The sequence below is a fragment of the Dreissena polymorpha genome, chromosome 2 (assembly GCF_020536995.1).
Source record: "Dreissena polymorpha isolate Duluth1 chromosome 2, UMN_Dpol_1.0, whole genome shotgun sequence".
Taxonomy (NCBI): domain Eukaryota; kingdom Metazoa; phylum Mollusca; class Bivalvia; order Myida; family Dreissenidae; genus Dreissena; species Dreissena polymorpha.
The window spans coordinates 108,550,731-108,572,006 of NC_068356.1; the positions used below are offsets into that span (position 1 = coordinate 108,550,731).

A 21,276-nucleotide genomic window follows, 5' to 3' on the forward strand; every position below is an offset into this window, starting at 1 on the left:
AGGCCTTTGCAAACAGTTTGGATCCAGATGAGACGCCACAGAACGTGGCGTCTCATCAGGATCAAAACTGTTTGCTATTCTTAAAGTATTCTTTGAAAAAAATCGAAAAAAATGCTTATTTTAGAAATTCAGCAGACAACATTTTAGCAGACGACAAATTTCCCAGCATGCAAAGGGTTAAATGCTATCATGGAATGAGATCCATTGCTTACATACTTGTTTGTTGGCCACTGAACCAACAAATAGTAAACAATTCCTTTATAACAGATAGGTATTTACAATATACGCATAATGTAAATATATTCTCAAGATTAAAAAGAAATGCAAAATAAAGCTGTATTTCAGATAATAGACAACCAATCTTACGTTGCTTAAGCAATTGTCACCTAGATTCTGACCCCAAAGCTTGCATACTCCATATGCAAACATAAGCATAATTCTTTTTAGAAACAACAAGTCCATCATATCTGCCTGTTCCAGTGTTTGAGACCATGTTCTTAGCCAATTTAAGGAAAATGTATAAAATAAGTGGCATTTAATATAGTGAGCAGTCCTCTTTATGTATATTCAACATTCGATTAAGTATATTTACAAGAAATATGTTTTCGTTTTCGATTTTGGACCAATGTTTAGACATAAGGCACCATTAATATATTATTTTCACACATATTCTGTAATATCTGATTTCAAATAATAGCATTTTTATCAGACCAGACATAGTCTGAACATTGATTATTAAATATCTAATTGAACACCGCTGTCTCATTCATGAAACAAGACTGGCTGGTGAAGCTAATCTGGGCTGCTATTACCCCTACAAAGAACCAATTATCAATAGTGTCTAGTGAAAGTGAGATTGGACACCAATCAGTGTCAGGTACGAGATACTTGATACCAATAATTACAATATTCAGACTGTTATTACAGCAGACAATTATGACTGGCATAGAGTAAAATGACATAATTTCCTTCACAAAGGGAGTGTTTTTGATTTGAAAGTCTTTTGTTTTGGAAAGAAATAAACTGTGTGATATCTTCAGGATATTATATATGTTGTACGGCATATGTTAACAATCTGCATGGAAGATATCCAGCTGTAGAAGATGATCTAAATGTGATAATTATACCACTCCCTATGTTACTCAAAACTATGAGAAATTAAACAAAATCATATTCACTATATAACAGTAAGTACTTAATTAATCATTATTTGAAGGTAGCCATAACAAAAAACAGGATTTATTTTATTTGACAGAAACAGTTAGAAAAAGATGTATGTTCATATGGTACATATGCGCTCAATTTCCACTCTTTTCTGAAAAACTCAACTTATGCCAGAAACAAGGTTATTTTATGGCCAAAATTTGACTTTCGACCTCAAAGTGTGACTTTGATCTTCAAGGAAAGGAGATAGGGGATACATACAGCATGCCATCTCAACGTGGTCGTCTGTTAATTTAAAATTTAATAATTAATGACAAATTAACAGTCTAGAAATCATTTTTATACTAAAGGGCAAAGTCATGGTTGAGACAGTATTTTTATTATTATAACCGTTTTGGCAAAACACTTGACCTCTAAATTAAACCATGACCTTTGAGGCAGGGAGACGTGTTATACACAACATGTCCTCTTGTGATGGTTGACATTTGTGCCAAGTAATTTGAAAATCCTTCAAACTATTGCAAACTTATGGGAGAGGCAGAAACTTTCAGATAGACTCTTGGATAGACAGATGGTGCGACCGTTAAATTTTAACATTTCAATCAGCATATAGAAGTATACTTTACCAGAAGAGTTGTTAAGATACTCTTTATCTTAACTCGAGTTACATTTATTCAGTACTTTCCAAACACTTAAAAACAACTTTCCGGTACCTCAAGCTAAAAAAGTTGTTCAATTCAAAAGCATAAATTCTATCACACTTAAATGGCAATGTCCATTTACAACCTGTTAAATTGTCCATGTTTTGTTTATGATTTAAATTTATTGACTGCATAGTTCTTTATGATTTAAATTTATTGACTACAAAGCACTTCAAAAAAACAAAGCATTGATACATCTGAATTCAAATAGAATCCAACTTGTTAAACATAATGCACATCTTTTTAAGCAAATAATCGATAAACTTGTTTCTTATTTAAATCCAATTTATAAAGACTTCAATCAATTTGTTTGAAACCGTAAGCCTTGATCACATACACAATTTGTATCATTTATCAACCAAGGAACTTCAATATTTTTAAAGTCACTATCACGCTCAACAATACATACGGCTACTGTATTATGCTCAATAAAAACATTCGACAAAAAATAGTACCATACGATGGTTTATTACAATAGGAAGACCCTAAAAACAAGTAACATTGATGTAAAAACGTTATATTACAAGCATTCGGCAAGTTTTAAGCATCTAAATATCGTTCCACGATGTAATCTACTTTCGCTTTTGAGTCAGGATCGGATTCATTCGGGTTGCGTTCATTTGCATAATTTATACAAGCCATTTTTGCATTAGCTAAGTTCCAGTTACCCAGAATTCATTTTGATTTCACAGAATGATTATTCATGAGAGCTACGTCATGCTTCCGACGCTTACCGTATCCAATCTCGTGTTCGCCCGTAAATGTTCGGATATTTCACGGGAGATATAAATGGAATTATTTGTGGCCACAAAAAAATAAAAACGAGCATTTTGTATCTCGTTAAATCAATTCTACCAGACAACATCTAACGTTGAAATTTTTCATTTTGCTAAAAGGAACATTGATTTTTTTATGGGTTAGCTTTATTTAAAGAAATATTCTATATTTTTGAGCGTGATTGTTACTTTAAGACAATCACAGAATATATTTCAAAAGAAGAAAACCTTTTATGATTGCACATACATCTGCAACTTTCAGGATGATTGTTTGTTTACATTTTACATTGTAAGCTTAAAATAACACATTCTTAATTTGTGCATAATTACTCCGGCTTGCATACTTGACAAAACATAACATTGTTCATAAATCTGCCATCAATTAAAAAGAATAGCGAATTTGAAAAAAAGAAAAAGTGTATATAATTAATATGGTATATATTATCTGCAAAGTTATAAAGAGCACACAATCCAATTGTACACACAAGAAGTTGTCCCTCACAAGATCATTGAAAACAAACAACATATATCTTTTAAGCATATATAGTTGTTTGAAATCGAAAGCAAAAAAATCAAATATATTTCTGTGTTCATATTGTGAGATGTAATACCTTTAACATGTGAATAAAACCAATTTAAATGGTCAAAAAAGGAGAAGCCTAAATGGTCAAAAAAGGAGAAGCCTATAAGCTCTGTGAAGTTTGAACCAAGCCTGCTTAGATTCTAAGTTTCATAAAGGCAGTCTCCTAACCCTTATAATATCCTTATCATAAAAAACATACTTCAAAACATTACTTCTTACTGGTGAAAAAATTGCTTGTTTGCTGCTTCCTTGGAAATTTTTTATAATTTCCATGACTCTGAGTCACATTATTTACCTGCTGTTCTTCATCCGCTGCAAGGCCATGGGCAAGATGAGCAGTAAAAGTACTTTTGCCGACACCACCTTTGCCTGACAGCACTATAATCTTGTGTTTTATGGTCGTAAATTTGGCACTTATCTCTGCAATAGCTGCAAAAGAATTGAGCAAGTCAAATAAATTACATTTAACCATTCGTAAAAGTAACTAAAGTTCCAATTCTCAGTTAAATAAGTGGTAATTGTAATAACATAAAATAGCCAAATAGTTAATTTAAATTGTAAATTATAACATGATTTGTTTGTTTATGTATGGTCAATAGTTGCCAATGTATTAGGTTTAACATAACAACATTCCCAATTTGTTTATTTGTAAATATATATCCGACATTGTAAAATAAAGCCATGGAAGTATTTAAATCCTGGAAAGTTTGCGTCACGAAGCAACACACCTGGGTCTGGTCCCTTTGGAAGTACAGAACAAGTTTTCTGGTTTGGGCATCCTTGACATGCACTTGCTTTGCCAGCATCCTCACTTTCTGTGCCCGGACAATCTGTACACAAATTATTTTTCATTAGAAAACAACTATTTTTATGTTGTTTCCAATACATTGAGTCACAGAGAAAACATCAAAAACTGAAATTAATGCTAGGTTCATAATAATGATGTTGTAGCTGGCAATGAGAAAAAGCACATTTGCAAAAAAATATTTAATCTTAAATATATCAAAAAGAGTAAAAACCTTAAATTCTAACAATTAATCAATTTTTACGTGGAAGCAGAAATGAACATTTATAACACTTTGGACATGGCTCATTCCTTTAACTCCTTACACCTTTCTTATTGATAACGTTTAAAAAAAGATAATTGTCATCCCCTATAATATATAAACAGATATGCAAGACAATGATGGTATGAGTTATTTAAATTAATATATGTGTCTTTTATTACCACACCTTCAAGGTCATTATTCCCACGCTTTTTGAAAAGCGTGGGTATATTGTGGTTATCTCCGCCGTCTGTCCGTATGTCTGTCCGTCCGTCCTGGCCACTATCTCCTCCTACACTATTAGCACTAGAACCTTGAAACTTACACACATGGTAGCTATGAGCATATGTGCGACCCTGCACTATTTGGAATTTTGATCTCACCCCTGAGTCAAAAGTTATGGGGGTTGGGATGGGGTCGGGTTAGAGATTTTCACTCATTTCTTTAGGTTATTTTGCATTAACTTCTTTATTTCTTCACCGATTTACTTCAAATTGATACTGAACCTCTCTTATGACAAAACGGTCAATCTCAACTATGCATGGCCCCATTTCCAACCCTTGGGCACCCCGCCCACATAGACATCACCCACCCAAAATTGCCTTTTACTATAATTTCTTCATTTCTACACAAATTCACTTCAAATTAATACTGAACCTCTCTTATGACAATACGGTCAATCTCAACTATGCATTGCCCCATTACGAACCCTGGGGCACCCTGCCCACATAGACCAAACCCACCCAAAATTGCCTTTTACTATAATTTCTTCATTTCTACACCGATTCACTTCAAATTGATACTGAAATTCTCTTATGACAATACGGTTAATCTCAACTATGCATGGCCCCATTAACAACCCTGGGGCACCCCGCCCACATAGGCCACACCCACCCAAAATTGCCTTTTACTATAATTTCTTCATTTCTACACCGATTCACTTTTAATTGATACTGAACTTCTCTTTTGACAATATGGTCAATCTCAACTATGAATGGCCCATTACCAACCCTGGGGCTCCTTGCCCACATAGACCACACCCACCCAAAATTGCCTTTTACTATAACTTCTTCATTTCTCCACCGATTCACTTCTAATTGATACTGAACTTGTCTTATGACAATACGGTCAATCTAAACTATGCATGGCCCCATTACCAACCCTGGGGCGCCCCTGGGTCAAACATGCGGCGTGGGGATATGCGTCGGCCTCTGCCGCGCCATTTCTAGTTTTAAATAGCAACCAATTGAGATCACAATGATGAGTCATTTTGGGCTCATGTACTGTGTAAAAGTACCCAAGGTACTCTTCAGTATACTCAACAGTACCTGGTGTGTGGAAATTATACTTTAAAGTACCCCAGAGTATGGCCAGGTGCTTTTAAGCGTATTTTTGTGTGCTGGACACATAGAAGTATACTTTATAGCACCTAGGGTACTTTTAAGTAGTACCTGAGCGGAAAACAACATTGACCATATAATTCGACAACATTGAACATAAAATTCTAATACATTGAGCCTAAGTAACACTCGATTGGTCATTGTAGGCTGGGGTACTACTTACATGTACCACGGGTACTCTTAAGTATACTTACATGTACCCTGGGTACGGTAAATATAATTAAACGTACCCGGTCGATATCAGACTGTGCCCGAGTTGTATTCCCCTCCAAAATATGATGTTGTAAAACAGGCTACCGATTATTGTAGAACGATATTGTTCATCTTAAACAAACTTATCTTTTTAAAAAAAACTGCATTAACATGCTGTTTGAGTATGAGTTTCAATTATAAAGAGGCCATTTTAACCCTTTCCCACTTATAAGCAAAGTGAAAATAGCTATGTGCAAACAGCATAAAACCATAACAGCCTGCGAGTAACTCGCAATTTGTTCAGGTTTTATGCTGTTTGCTACTCATCTATATCTTAGTGTTAGAAATGAATCCTTTTAAACTTGAATATTTTAATAAAGGACTTAAATTTAATTTGATTTTCTAAAGGAGTTCAAATGCTTCAAAGTGAGTTTCTGAGGGGTAAAGGGTTAACAGAAAATTTACATAAATTTGAACATATTTTTTTTTAAAGCTGAGAACAACCAATGTAGCATCAAAATTACCGGGTATGTTTAATATATATTTACAGTACCTGGGTTACATGTAAGTATATGTACCCGGGGTACATGTAAGTAGTACCTGATCAGACAATGACCAATCGAGCCTTAGGCTTAGTATTACATTTGTCAGGTTTAATTGAAGTTATATTTCTTTAGAAACGATACAAAAAGCAATAAATTCAACAAATTATATATAATTAAAAGCATTTACTTTAAAAATATGGTTTTAATTACATACCAAACCTTAATCAATGCTTATATACTACAGAATGATACAATCATAATCAGCCATGATGAAATTATAAGGACTGAATGTAATGTGTATCTGATTTGAAATGAATTGATAAGTCGAAATCAATAATGCTATCCACATGCTGTAGTTCTAACCCGTCGATAAGCTATTGGAGTGTTAAATTATTGGCACATACCTATGTATGCTGTGAATCAGAGAATGACATTTTGTTTTTACGATCTTTGGATCAGTTATAATTTTTTGCGTTTAAGTCATGAAATGAAAATATTTTGTGCATCTTTAAGGTCGCTAACATAAATACCTTTTTATTCGTTTAAATCAATCTCTGACAAGACTTGACAAAAAGCATTAACGCATTTTAACACAGTTTAATACTTACGTGTCGGTGCATTTTCGGGAACAGTCGCCATGTTGTTTGTAAAGAGTGGTCACCCTTGAGCTAGACGGGTTGCTACGCGGTCGTTTTTATTTTATAATTAATAATTTGTCTTATGGTTGTTATCAAGTTGTAAGGCACATTTTCACAATTTGCATGATAACTTTAAAGAAATTCAGGTTTAATAGAAATCGTTTGATAATTATCATTCATTAAAATAGTGTGTTATGCAACAGCAAATTCTTAACCAGTCTCACAAGTTAGGTTTCCCGGCAATTTTAAAGCGTCATTGGCAACAGTGCAGACCTAGCAGAAGTCGGAGGTTTTTATGTCGATAAGCTTGTGTATGATCTGAACCTCCAGGATTTTGATTTATGATGGGAGGTGAAATCGATTTCGCCGATTTTCCGGACAACGGTACAAAGCTATTACGATGCACATCTACATTGAAGACTAGACTCAAACCCGGTTAACTCGCGGGCCGGGTTACATTTTTTTATCTAGAGACTGTCAATGTCATGCACTAATTACCCACTCACTCACTACCTACTCACACATTACCTGCTTACTACATACTCACTCACTATCTACTCATTACCAGTGTCTTAAACATAATAAAGTGGCCTTTTCGAACCATATAGGAAGAGAAAAGGAAGATAAACAGTAGATAATTATAGTTTTATTATAATCAGCAAGTTGCATTATGTTAATAAAATAACAAGAAAGTTATTCTTTTAAAACCATACGCTACCTAAAAGGTATAACACTGTATGAAAGTTGCCATGCAAATTCTGTCAAACATCATATATACACCAACCCATGCGAAAGACGTAGGACCTCGGACATAAAAATTGCTGAGGTCCAGATATTATTCCCAAAACTGGAAGCCCTGTGTCAGACAAAAAAAAAACAATATGTACAATATGTTTTGTAGAAAATGAAAACGAAACTAGGAATATGTAAAAATACAATCTACGATCACTAGTGCTTTATATTAATGTTTAAAATGACTTGAAATGTATTTTTTTTTTTAATATTCACTTTCAATTTAAACATTTACCATATGTTTTTATACAACAGGTTTAAATTTAGTTGTTATGTTAATTGTAATTTTATATATTTTGAGCCTCATAATGATATAAATAAACTCTATACAAGTATTAAGTTTTGTTTGTTTAAAGATGAACACGGTCTGGTAAAATCTGGTGAGGTCTGGTAAATTAAAAAGTTATCGCACCTCATAACCTGTAAGATTTGATTATCTTTTGCATGGGTTGATTAATACACTTGCTTTTGTACATATTTTTCAACCCTTAGTATCAGGCTATTTTCCTCCTTTTTTCTGTAGCAGGGAAACAAAAAAATTGTCTTATAGAAATAAATCAGTTGTAGTTGGGAGTTTTACAAGGAGCGCTTATACTGCCTTTCTATATGGGCTAACATTCAAAGCGACCGGGTAAAGAGTGTCTGCCTGGTAACAGAGAGTTACACATTCTCCCAATGAAAATATCCCACATAAGGTTGTTTGTCAGTTTGACATCCCACAGATTCCATGAAAGAAGTAAATTTCGTGGTAGAATTTAAACAATGCAGGGGTTGTATGTTATAGTATGGTGAGGTATAAGGAGCAGTTATACTGCCTTGTGTTTGCTTAGGAACTGGGAGGGTTCTGCTTCAATCCTCATTGTGATTGTGATTTTTTCACACTAAGTAACAAATTGTACACATGTTTAAAATAATTCTTCTGAATTTGGTTAGAACCTGGGTTGTTTATCAAATGCAATAACAGAATGGTGCCATATACATGTGTACCAAACTGGTGTCAATTAGTTTCTTTGCATTATACTTATTAAATCACAAATTTGTAAGACTAACTAAACTGTTAACTGATGCTTAACATAATTATGAAAGTGATGAGGCCCATCCACAAATGTGAAGTTGTCTATTTTCAGCCTTTTAAAATATAGTGAAAATACCCATGACATAGATTATTTTACATATAAAGCATTAACAAATATAGCATAATTAACTTTACTTATACACACTGTATCATAAAAAATATAATTTGTATTAGAAAAAAGAAGTAAGCTCATAGTAATACTCAAACATTATGTCAATACTTTTTATTATTAATTTACAATAATTTTTGCTTTAGAATTACAGTATGTCATAATATGTGATTTTGTGTGCACATTTAATTTATACAATTTTTTTATTAAACAAAAAGATGCTACTATGTGGCTGCAGTTAAATCAGTTGCTACTTCTACAATTAATTTGGCTTTGTTACAATATTAACTTGTGTAATTCAATGTGTTTTAAATCCCTCTAATAGTGGTAACACTGCCACATTAATCCACCCCTGAATCAATACATAAGCACATTGCTATCTACTTTCTCTCAACTGAACTTGTGCATTGAACTCTACGTTGCTAGTCGTCTCCAAGTAAGGGAGGGCTAGACAACAAACCACTCTTCTGTTCACTTACTCAATAAACTGCCATTATTACTTGCTTGTCGTAGAAGACATAAAGTGGGTTGAGGACCATATTTGTAAGTTATAAAAATATTGGTATTGGATTTTATGAATTATCTTTTTAATTCAGTTCAATCTTGTTTTATAAACGTGTCACGTTTATCTACTGGATATCTGTTTAAGGTTTAATTTATTGGTTAGTTTATGAGGTAAGTTCTTTTCAAACCTTGATATATCCTTTATGCTGTGGGTCATTGTTAATTTAATTTGATTTAAAAAAAATACTACTATAAAGTAAAAGTGAATTTTATCTCACAAATATAGAGAACAAATCAAAAGTTACAAGCAGTCTCATAGGTGAGTACTATGAATTGAGACTAATTTTGAGACTAAGAGTACATGTATTTGTGTCAGGGGCCCTGGTTAATACTTTATGCTGATTTTAGACAGTGCATGTTTATTACACTCAGGGTTATCAAATTAATGTGTGTTAGACAATTAATAATGGTTATCATAAATCCATTAATCAATGGGTAACATTTTGAAAAACAAAGGCTGTAGTAAGCACCAAAGTATGTTTATTCCTTCACATTTCTTTAAATAATTAGATGAGGATCTGTTAAACACCTTTTTCAAATCCATTCCTCAATTGGCTCTTTATGACATTGACCGATTAAAATCTCTGCCAATACAAACTGCCTCTGAGCTGTAAACTTGTGAGATGTCCAAATATCCTTAGAGACAAGTATAATTAAGGGTGATTGATGTGTATTGTTTGCTATTACATGCACACTGTTCAAGTGAGTATGGACTGTTTTAAAATGTACATAATAAATACACAAATGTAATAACATGAAGTAAGTAATAAAACCATCAATTTGCTGTTTAGTGTTAAGTCAGAATTTAACATTATTTATTGGCGAATCTGAAAAATGATCTTTGAAAATGTCCTTTTGTTTGTTGCCATGTTGTTTGTGCTCTAGCTGCAATAATCTTACTTCCAGTTATTGACCCACTGGGTTGCTGGGAGTTGCAACTGGTAACAGCATTTTTCATGTAATCTCTTAAATAGGTAAACTGCAGAGCAACAATCATAATGACATCAACTATTGTCTGGCATAAATAAACACAAACAGATCATAAATATATCCCAAATGCGCAAATTAAACAACTCACTTGATATGGTAAGCTTGCAGAATAATGATAATATTCCAAGTTTCAAACATATCAAAGGTTCATGAAAATGTGTAAATTTTTTAAATGGAAAACCCTGAGTATTCCAAATTTGAAAATATGCTAATTATACATTGACTATCTCCGAAATCCTCTGTAAGATATATTTTGTGTCTAATCAACCAATCGTGCTACATCATAAATTGACTATCTCCGAAATCCTCAGGAAGATATACATTGTGTCTAATCAACCAATCGTGCTACATCGACCATCTGCGGAACGTCCATAAGATAGATTGACTCGTCAATTCAAAACTTCCGCTTTCGTTTTGATTACGTTTTTTAACAACTTTTTGTTTTGAGCATTTATCCACAAAAACATGCAAATTGATGTTGATTGTAACAGGTATTGTGTTTGTTACTATGTTTTAGGTCGATTGAATTCTATTTTATAGGCACATTTGAGACTTATTTTTTTCTACATGGAATATAAAAAAATTTATGAAAGAAAATTTAGCTGTACATATGTACTCATCAAATCTCAAAGCATTCAAGAACTAGTTTTTATTTTTGTGTGACTAGAATTTAAGATTCCGATTGGATGCAGAAAAACAAAGGGGCAAAGAATAATCTGAATAAGGCATTAACAACTTGACGAATCACCTTAAGTTTTGATACATCTTTGACCTTAGATTAACACTGCAAACTTCATGATTGTAGAAGTTTTGAGTGGCCTAATCAATACTTGTATTGGACTGTTTATCAGCTACATATAATTATGGTCCCATCAGACCGTTATTATGTTATCCCATGGACTGCTACCTGCAAATGTTTGTCCAAATGTCAATCAAAATAATCTGCAATGGTATCCATTCATTGCATTTTATGTTTAACAGTTAAATAATTTTATACAAACAATTATATGCATTTTGTTTGTGCTTTGACAATGAACACATAATAATTTTCTTGATTATCATTTGATGGAAAGTAAAGGATGCCTTATCTAAGAATCTACAATAAACTGTTTGTTTTTCAGAAGGAGAGAAATGTAACTGTGTAATTTAGAATAAACTGTTGGCTATCAGAGGGAAAGAGTTGTTGGTGTTTAATGAAGAACAAAAAGTTTGGTTTTCAAAGGGAGAGAGTTGTTATTGTGTGATTTATGGTAAACTGTCAAAAAGACATTTTTAAATGCATGATCTTTTTTCTGAGAGATTTTTACGTTTTTATTGCATAATAAACAGTAAAATATTGTTAATTTTTCAGAGGAGGTATTACTGTATCAACCTTGGGGTTCAAAGATGGAGTACCTGGGACACACACAGACAGCGACCTACATGACAGGCCCACGACTGGGGAGCAGCAATACACAGACCTTTCTGCCATCCATCTCAACCATGCAGTCCTCGTACAAAGCCTTTGACAACGCAGCTGCCCCCTCACAGCTCCGTCGTTCATTGACCACACTGCCATGGCGCCCCAGCACCTACTACCAGACTGCCAGAGTCAACCCTAGCTCCGCTCTCACTCGTAGCATGCCCGATCCAATGTCTGCCAGAAATCAGCTCTCCGAATTGGACAGTATCAAAGTGCCACCAGTCTTTGCTGCCGCACGAAACGCCCTATACACACGATACACACCCAACGACTGGATGAATTCTAATCAAGGTAATTACCTATCCTCCGATAGAGTTCGGTCCACTGCAGAGCGCCTTAGATTAGACACAATTCGCTTGTGCCGCGAAACAGATGATAAAACGCGCCGAACACAGAGCGACGTTGGAAAGCGTCTTGGCGAAAGGATTGGGGACATCACTTTCTGGAAGACGGAGTTGAATAATGAGACCGACAACATGATTGCAGAGATAAACGCCTTGCAGGAGGCCAAGCGAGTGCTCGAGAAGGCGCTACAAGAGACGGAGAACCCTCTGCACATCTCCCAGGAGTGTCTCTACCATCGCGAGAAGAGGCAGGGCATTGACCTTGTACATGACAACCCGGAGAGAGAGCTCATCAAGGTAACCAGCAGTTTTCTTCTATAAAACAGAAGCATAAGTGAAAGTTTGACAGATTTGCTATATAATTGCTTTACGGAAAAAATCGCAAACAGCTTTTTCAAAAATAGACATGATTTGGAATTTGCCACCCCTGAAATGAGTTTTGTGCATTTAAGTATACACATTTTGGTCACTTATTATTTGTATGCTTCTTGCATCTTGATGGGGGAGTCATATCTAGCACCAACACCTCTCACTTATACTCATTGATACTTTTACTTTTGTTGCATTTGACCATTTTCTATCCACCCATATCACCCAACTTCTCATTGACTTTGACCTATTTTCATCTTGATATTGGCTGTTTCTTGGTAAACTAAATTTTCATATAGCTGCAATGCAAACAAAGATTGCTACAACACAAATACTTGCACAGTTGTTGCTAATGACCATCCTTAATTCACCCTTATCATTAGACTTTTTTTTAAAATTAGACCTGTATCATAATGGACTTGAACCAGACCAGTTTTAAACAGTCTGTGACAGGTTATGTAGATTTTTACCATTTTCTCTAGCACCAACACCCCTTGCTTTTAATGTGTTATTGCTGATGACCATCAACAGCCCACAAATGAAATCAAACATCAATTTGACCTTGACATTGGAAGTTCATGCTCATTGTGCTTGCAGTATCAGGTGTGATAGGTTTGTGAATAAGAATATTTCATTTGTACACTTTTGCCCTTATTTTATGCTTGTCTTCTTTGTATTCCCCTAGCATCTTGATGCGGGAGTCTTTGAATGATTAACCTGCATGTCTTATACCAACACTTAAATACCTACAATAGTTTTTATCTTTTATTAACCATTTTAGCCGGGGCGCTTAGGATTGGAAAAATGTCGTTTTGACTAAATTTTGGACGTTTGTGCATTTTATATTTGCAATCATAGCTTTAGAGTTGGGAATACGTGTTTTATTAAGTTGTAACCCATTGAGTTGCAAAGGGAAATGTACTAAATGTCGCATATTATTCAAAAAATAAAAAAAAAGAATATTCTTTTTTTGGGGGTGAGGGGACCTTCAATTGGATATATATATCTTTTGAATAAGGCTGAATAATGGTCCAAAATTTGATAAAAAAACTGTAAATAATTATTGCTTTTTACCCTTGGCCAAATGAGCTAAAAAGCAACAACTAGGGAAATATGTGTTGATCATACAGATTACAGAAGCTTCTTATAAAAAAATGCAAAAACTTCTGAATTATTGGACTTTGTGTTTAAAACTTGTAATTTTGCCAATATGTGAAAAAGTCCATTTAAGTTTTTAAATGTCAATAAATATCATATGTACATGTTGAAGATTAAACAATGCCAGGCAAAATTCAACCTTAGTTTACTTTTCGAAATGTCAATTTGAAGAAAGATTTTTATTTCTTTGGAAGTGTTAGTTGATATTACAGTTTTAAAGGGACTTTTCACAAATTTTATATCATTAAATCTATTTACTATCAAAACTTAATAGATATAAATAATTAAAATGGCAAGAAAAAAGTTGAATACAATTTTTTTTGCTTCACCTGCATTCAAATCATTTGAGCAAAATATAACAGGCTGCACCTGCACAAAATCGTTAAAAATGCTTTAAAATATTTCGCTATTTCTGTTGATAAATTTCCATACACTTTCGGACATTAGAATTTTTTTTTTAGCTCGACTAATATATATGAAATATATATAGTGGAGCTATCCTTCTTGCCCCGGCGTCGGCGTTTCTGTTTCCGTGCCGTTTATGTTAGCGTGGAAATGTAAAAGTTTTCATACTACCCCAATTATTTTCATTGTCCCTTGACATATTGCTTTCATATTTTGCATACTTGTTTACCAACATGACCCCAACCTATAAACAAGAGCAGAGAACTCTATCAAGCATTTTGTCATAATTATGGCCCCTTTTCCACTTAGAATATGCAGCAAATGTTAAAGTTTGCGTACTACCCCAAATATTTTCAATGTTCCTTGACATATTGGTTTCATATTTTGCAAACTTGTTTACCAACATGACCCAAACCTATAAATAAGAGCAGACAACTCTATCAAGCATTTTCTCATAATTGTGGCCCTTTTTCCACTTAGAATATGCAGCAAATGTTTAAGTTTGCGTACTACCCCAAATATTTTCAATGTCCCTTGACATATTGGTTTCATATTTTGCATACTTGTTTACCATCATGACCCCAACCTATAAACAAGAGCATACAACTGTATCAAGCATTTTGACAGAATTATTGCCCCCTTTTATACTTAGAATATGCATATTATTGATAAATCTATGTTAAACTTTGCGTACTAACCCATATATTTCCTATATCCTTTGGAATATTGCTTTTATATTTTGCATACTTGTTTACCAACATGACCCCAACCTATAAAGAAGAGCAGACAACTCTATCAAGCATTTTCTCATAATTATGGCCCCTTTTCCACTTAGAATATGCAGCAAATGTTAAAGTTTGCGTACTACCCCAAATATTTTCAATGTCCCTTGACATATTGGTTTCATATTTTGCATACTTGTTTACCAACATGACCCCAATCTATAAACAAAAGCAGAAAACTCTATCAAGCATTTTCTCATAATTATGGCCCCTTTTCCACTTAGAATATGCAGCAAATGTTAAAGTTTGCATACTACCCCAAATATTTTCAATGTCCCTTGACATATTGGTTTCATATTTTGCACACTTGTTTACCAACATGACCCCAACCTATAAACAAGAGCAGACAACTCTATCAAGCATTTTGTCATAATTATGGCCCCTTTTCCACTTAGAATATGCAGCAAATGTTAAAGTTTGCGTACTACCCCAAATATTTTCAATGTCCCTTGACCTATTGCTTTCATATTTTGCATACGTGTTTACTATCATGACCCCAACCTATAAACAAGAGCATACAACTGTATCTAGCATTTTGACAGAATTATTGCCCCTTTTATACTTAGAATATGCATATTATTGATAAATCTATGTTAAACTTTGCGTACTACCCCAAATATTTCCTATATCCTTTGACATATTGCTTTTATAATTTGCATACTTGTTTACCAACATGACCCCAACCTATAAACAAGAGCAGACCACTGTATCAAGCATTTTGACATAATTATGGCCCCTTTTACACTTAGATAATTGAACATTTTGCTTCAATTGCCACAACTTCTTTATTTATGATCACATGTTATTATTACTTTGACAAAACAACACTTACCTGAATGCCACAATGGATTCCACCCAAACAATACCCCACGCCCCTACCCAGAATCCCTTCCCCCCCCCCCCCCCAACCTCCCCCCCCCCCCATTTTTTTTTTAAAACATCTTAGAAATTACCCCACCCCACATTATACCCCCCTCTCACCCCCTACCCTCCCCCAACCCCACTCCCCCCCCCCCCCCCAAATTATTTTTTTTTAACATCATCTAATAAATTACCCAACCCCATATTATACCCCCCTCTCACCCCCCCCCCTTTTTTTTGTTGAAAGATCGTCTAATAAATGACCACACCCCACTTTATTTTTTATTTATTTTTCCTTTTTTTTTTTTTTTGAAAGATCGTCTAATAAATTATTGAATATGAACAATTTCCCCATGATGGCTTACGTTATACTGTCAAGCACTCCAATAGTCGAGCGCGCTGTCCTCTGACAGCTTTGTTCTTATTCAGCTTGTTTTAAATCAAATTTTCTGGTTGGAATCTATACCAATGTGTCAGAATTTTTCATTTTTCCACACTGTTAAAAAGTCACTTTAAGTTAATACATTTAAGTTTGAAATATTTGCAAATTAAATGTGTCATATATGTATAATTATACACTTATGACAATAAAAAATATACCACGGTAAGTAAATTTTAATTGGGCATCCTTTTATTATCCCCCGCGGAGGGATATTGTTTTGGCGTTGTCCGTCCTTCTGTTCATCTTTTCGTCCGTCCGTCCGGCACTTTTGTGTCCGGAGCCATATCTTGGAAATGCTTTGGCGGATTTCATTGAAACTTTGTATGAGTATTTATATGGATAAGAGGATGATGCATGCCAAATGGCATTGTACACCATCGGATAATAACGGAGTTATGGCCCTTTGTATCTTGAAAAAATGCTTTTTTGTGTGTCCGGAGCCATATCTTGGAAGTGCTTTGACGGATTTTATTGAAACTTGGTATGAGTATATATATATGAATAAGAGGATGATGCACGCCAAATGGCATTGTACACCATTGGATAATAACGGAGTTATGGCCCTTTGTATCTTGAAAGAATGCTTATTTTGTGTGTCCGAAGCCATATATTGGAAGTGCTTTGACAGATTTCATTGAAACTTGGTATGAGTATACATATGGATAAGAGGATGATGCACATTGGCCTTGTCCATCCGTCCAGAATACTTTTGTGTCCAGAAGTATAATGGCGGGGGATATCAATTCAACGAATTTGCTTGTTATAATTAAAAGCATAGATCTGGGGGGACTCGCACACATTTTTGAATGAACTGTTACAATCGCTTTTCTATGATCATAGCTATTACAATTAGAATATTGTGTTACAGTTAAAACTGATACGTTCAGCATAAATGACTTTGAATAATACAGTGTTAATGTATCAGATTTCAGATTGACCAAGATTCCAACACTTGTTGAGTCTACCAGATGATTTGATCTACTTGATATCATTTAGTCCAATGCCTGTATTAGTAAATGATTGCAAATGTGGAATTAAAAGGCACTGCATTGTGTACTTGTGTGAAAAACCATTAACCATTTACACTAGAAAAGCTGTAGCATTTGAACATCAGTATTATGACAAGAAAAGCGTTCAAAACAACATAAGATTAAGTGTGTCAACCATGGAATTAAACTTGCAATTGGCCTTTTCTCAGGAACAGAAGTTGAAAATAAAACATATCGAGGGTTTGGCGCAAAACTATTGTAACTATGATTTTTTCTCAAAACCACTTTCCACTAAAATTGTACATATTTTCATACCCTGCATCCATAAAAAAAATATCACAGTTATATAATTAACATGTACAATTTTATAGTGATCCTGCAAAAATGTTGTATCTAAAATATGTAAAGAATGTATTGCAACACTATTGTATTTCAAGATACATTAGTGTTGCAATAACATATTTGAATCCAAACAAAAAGTCATATTGCAATACTATGGTATCTATAGATACAATAGTGTTGCACATATAAACTCAGTAGTTATATATTTTCCTTTTTATTGCAACACTATTGTTACTCAAGATACAATAGTTTTGCAAATTAATTTGCATGTATTTCCATATAAATATATTTTGTGCAAAACTATTGTAACTTGAGTTACAATAGTACTGAACCAAGTTTTACTGCATTTCCAATATATTTTCAGTGCAAATAACATTACCGATGTTTGAATTTACACAGGTACATAAGTTTAAGTATGGCATTTCTGACTATGATAAATAACATTTTGATGTTTTAATGTATACAGGTACATAAGGCTAGGTATGGTATTCCTGACTATAATAAATTACATTATTAGGATGTTTGAATTTACACGGGTACATTAGTCGAGGAATGGTATTCCTGACTGTGGTAGAAAACATTAAGAATGTTTGAATTTACACGAGTACATTATTCAAGGTATGGTAAATCTGACTATGGTAAATAACATTAAGAATGTTTAAATTTACACAGGTACATAAGTCAAGTTATGGTATTTCTTACTATGATAAATAACATTTAGGATGTTTGAATTTACATAAGTCAAGGCATGGTACTCCTGACTATGATAAATAGCATTTAGGATGTTTGAATTTACACGGGTACTTTAGTCAAGGTATGGTATTTCTGACCATATGATTAATAACATTTAGGATGTTTGAATTGACACAGGTACATTAGTCAAGGTATAGTATTTCTGACAATGATAAATAACATTTAGGATGTTTGAATTTGCACGGGTACATTAGTCAAGGTATGGTATTCCGGACTATGGTAAATAATATTTAGGATGTTTGAAATTACACAGGAACATTATTGAAGGTAGAGTATTTCTGACTGTAGTAAATAGCATTAAGGATGTTTGAATTTACACGGGTACATCTGAGTATGATAAATAACATTTAGGATGTTTGAATTTACACCGGTACATTAGTCAAGGTATGGAATTTCTGATTATGGTATAAATAACTAGGGATACAAGAGGTTACAAATATAATTAACTGGTTAATCTTTTTCAGTAACTGGTTATTAACCGGTTACCGAAACGCCTTATGTAGTTAAAATAATTTATAGTACGTAAAAAATGTCATACAGCTCGAACCGCTCCGTAGAAACAAAAGTTATTTCAAATTTGAAATCGCTTGTGTTGATAACATGCCAGTTTGATAATAAAATGTACTATACAAATTATTTTCATTATTTTGTAAATGTATGCTATATATTTTTTTATTTTTCCTGTGTAAATGCATAGGAGTAAAAAATTAAAGAACTACACAATGTTCATTTTTATGTTTTATTAACTTATTTTTGGTTGGGCCGCTTATATTACGTTTGCGTCGTATCGTTCACAAAAATGGCGTATTCCTTTGTTCATTCTGTTATAATATTTAAAACTAAAATTTCCTTAATATAGAAATGTTTTTTTTCCTTTCAATGCGACGTAAAGTGGGCTATGTGTGTTCAACGAATCCGCACCTCTTCTTATTTGATAATTGCATACAATGTATTTTGTTGTTTGCATTTTAGCGTTTGTAGACGAAGCTGTATCGTTTGATTTTCATTTTACAATAAAAACTGTGCATAAAATAAAGGACACAAATGCAAATTAAATAAATTTTGAACGAAATGTATGTTGAATATTTAATATAATCAGTACATTTATTAAATAGCGATGTAACTAAGTATTATGATCTTGAATACTGATAGTTACGTATGTTTGTAAACGTACTATAGCGCACACATTTTACGCAATTAAACGAATACAAAATTTAATGGGTTTATTTTTAAAATATTTCTATTTGATGTTTAATAATTTAATTAGTTCATAATTTGCTTTCTTAAATAAAACTTGCATCGGACAGTAATGGTCAAATTGTTGGACGTACATTATCACAATGATATTAATTTTTAACTCGTAAAGATTGTAACTACGAATGCAATTCCTCATAAAATTGTTACTTATAAACACGGTATTTTCGCGAGCAATCAGTGTTGGATATTGGTTAACAAAACATCAAAATAAGCCGTCCAATGTCTCAACTGTTTTTTATTGCAAGTTCAATAAACGTGGCAATTACGTCTTCGCTAATACCGGTAGATCCCACTCACCGCAGTTCGCTAGTTAAATTTTAGCGAGTCAAAAGATTAATAGTATCAGTTATCAAAACGTACCCCCTATTAGTTATCACAAAGGTATTGATTAATTGCTTTATTACTTTGTTGACATGTTATTTATTACTGGCAATGGTGCGGCCTGTTGTTCTTACAAGTCGCCAGCGCAAGTTGGCAGTATGCCGCAAGAAAAAAGTAAACAAGTGCGAATTATTCCATGAAAAAATCAACATAATCAAATATTTTTTTCTAGGTTAATCTTTTCCGAAAATGTAAACGATTAACTGGTCGTTTCAGAAGGTTAACCGGTTAGCCGGTTTACTCCTTGCATCCCTGTAAATAACATTAAGGATGTTTGAATTTACACGGGTATATTAGTCAAGGTATGGTATTCCTGACTATGATAAATAACATTTAGGATGTTTGAATGTAAACGGGTACATTCGTCAAGGTATAGTATATCTGACTATGATATAACATTAAGGATATTTGAATTTACACAGGACATATTAGCCAAGGTATGGTATATCTGACTATTATAAATAACATAAAGGATGTTTGAATTTACAAGGGTACATTGGTCAATGTATGGTATTTCTGACTATGATATAAAGTAACATTTAAGATGTTTAAATTTACATGGGTACATGAGTAAACATATAGTATTGCTGGCTATGATAAATTACATTTAGGATTTTTGAATTTACACGGGTACATTAGTCAACGTATGGTATTGCTGACTATGAAAAATAACATTTAGGATGTTTGAATTTACACCGGTACATTTGTCAAAGTATGGTTTTCCTGACTATGATAAATTACATTAAGGATGCTTGAATTTTAACACCGGTACATTTGTTAAGGTATGGTACTCCTGACTATGATAAATAGCATTTAGGATGTTTGAATTTACACGGGTACATCAGTCAAGGTGTGGTATTTCAGACTATAATAGTAAATAACATTAAGGATGTTTGAACTTACACAGGTACATTAGTCAAGGTGTGGTACTCCTGACAATGATAAATAGCATTTAGGATAATTTTACACAGGAACATCAGTCAAGGTATGGTACATTATTGAAGGTATGGTATTTCTGGCTGTGGTAAATAGCATTTAGGATGTTTGAATTTACACAGGTTTATAAAGCAAGGCATGGTATATCTGACTATGATAAATAACATTTAGGATGTTTACATTTACACCGGTACATAAGTCAAGGTATGGTATTTCTGAT

At 33.5% G+C, this 21,276-nt stretch overlaps 2 protein-coding genes across 4 annotated transcripts in view; one reads left to right on the top strand and one right to left on the bottom strand.

The window, feature by feature from the left end:
- Nucleotides 1–7,152, bottom strand: part of LOC127868451 (cytosolic Fe-S cluster assembly factor nubp1-B-like) — a 31,137-nt gene extending 23,985 nt beyond the window's left edge. Inside the window, exons 1-3 of the mRNA XM_052410244.1 lie at nucleotides 7,016–7,152; nucleotides 3,953–4,054; nucleotides 3,520–3,653 (exon numbers count right to left, since the gene is read on the bottom strand). Coding sequence (XP_052266204.1) covers nucleotides 3,520–3,653; nucleotides 3,953–4,054; nucleotides 7,016–7,046 — 267 coding nt within the window. The 5' untranslated portion in view covers nucleotides 7,047–7,152. The remainder of the gene's footprint in view (nucleotides 1–3,519; nucleotides 3,654–3,952; nucleotides 4,055–7,015) is intronic.
- LOC127868448 (tektin-3-like) overlaps nucleotides 1–21,276 on the top strand; it is a 35,338-nt gene that overhangs the window by 1,799 nt on the left and 12,263 nt on the right. The window contains exons 1-2 of one of the 3 annotated variants that reach the window (XM_052410237.1): nucleotides 7,262–7,429; nucleotides 11,927–12,678. In XM_052410237.1, the coding sequence (XP_052266197.1) occupies nucleotides 7,387–7,429; nucleotides 11,927–12,678 (795 nt within the window). In that variant the 5' untranslated portion in view covers nucleotides 7,262–7,386. Of the gene's footprint in view, nucleotides 1–7,261; nucleotides 7,430–9,399; nucleotides 9,565–11,926; nucleotides 12,679–21,276 lie in introns of those variants that run through there. The other 2 variants (XM_052410239.1, XM_052410238.1) reach the window with 2 other exon arrangements.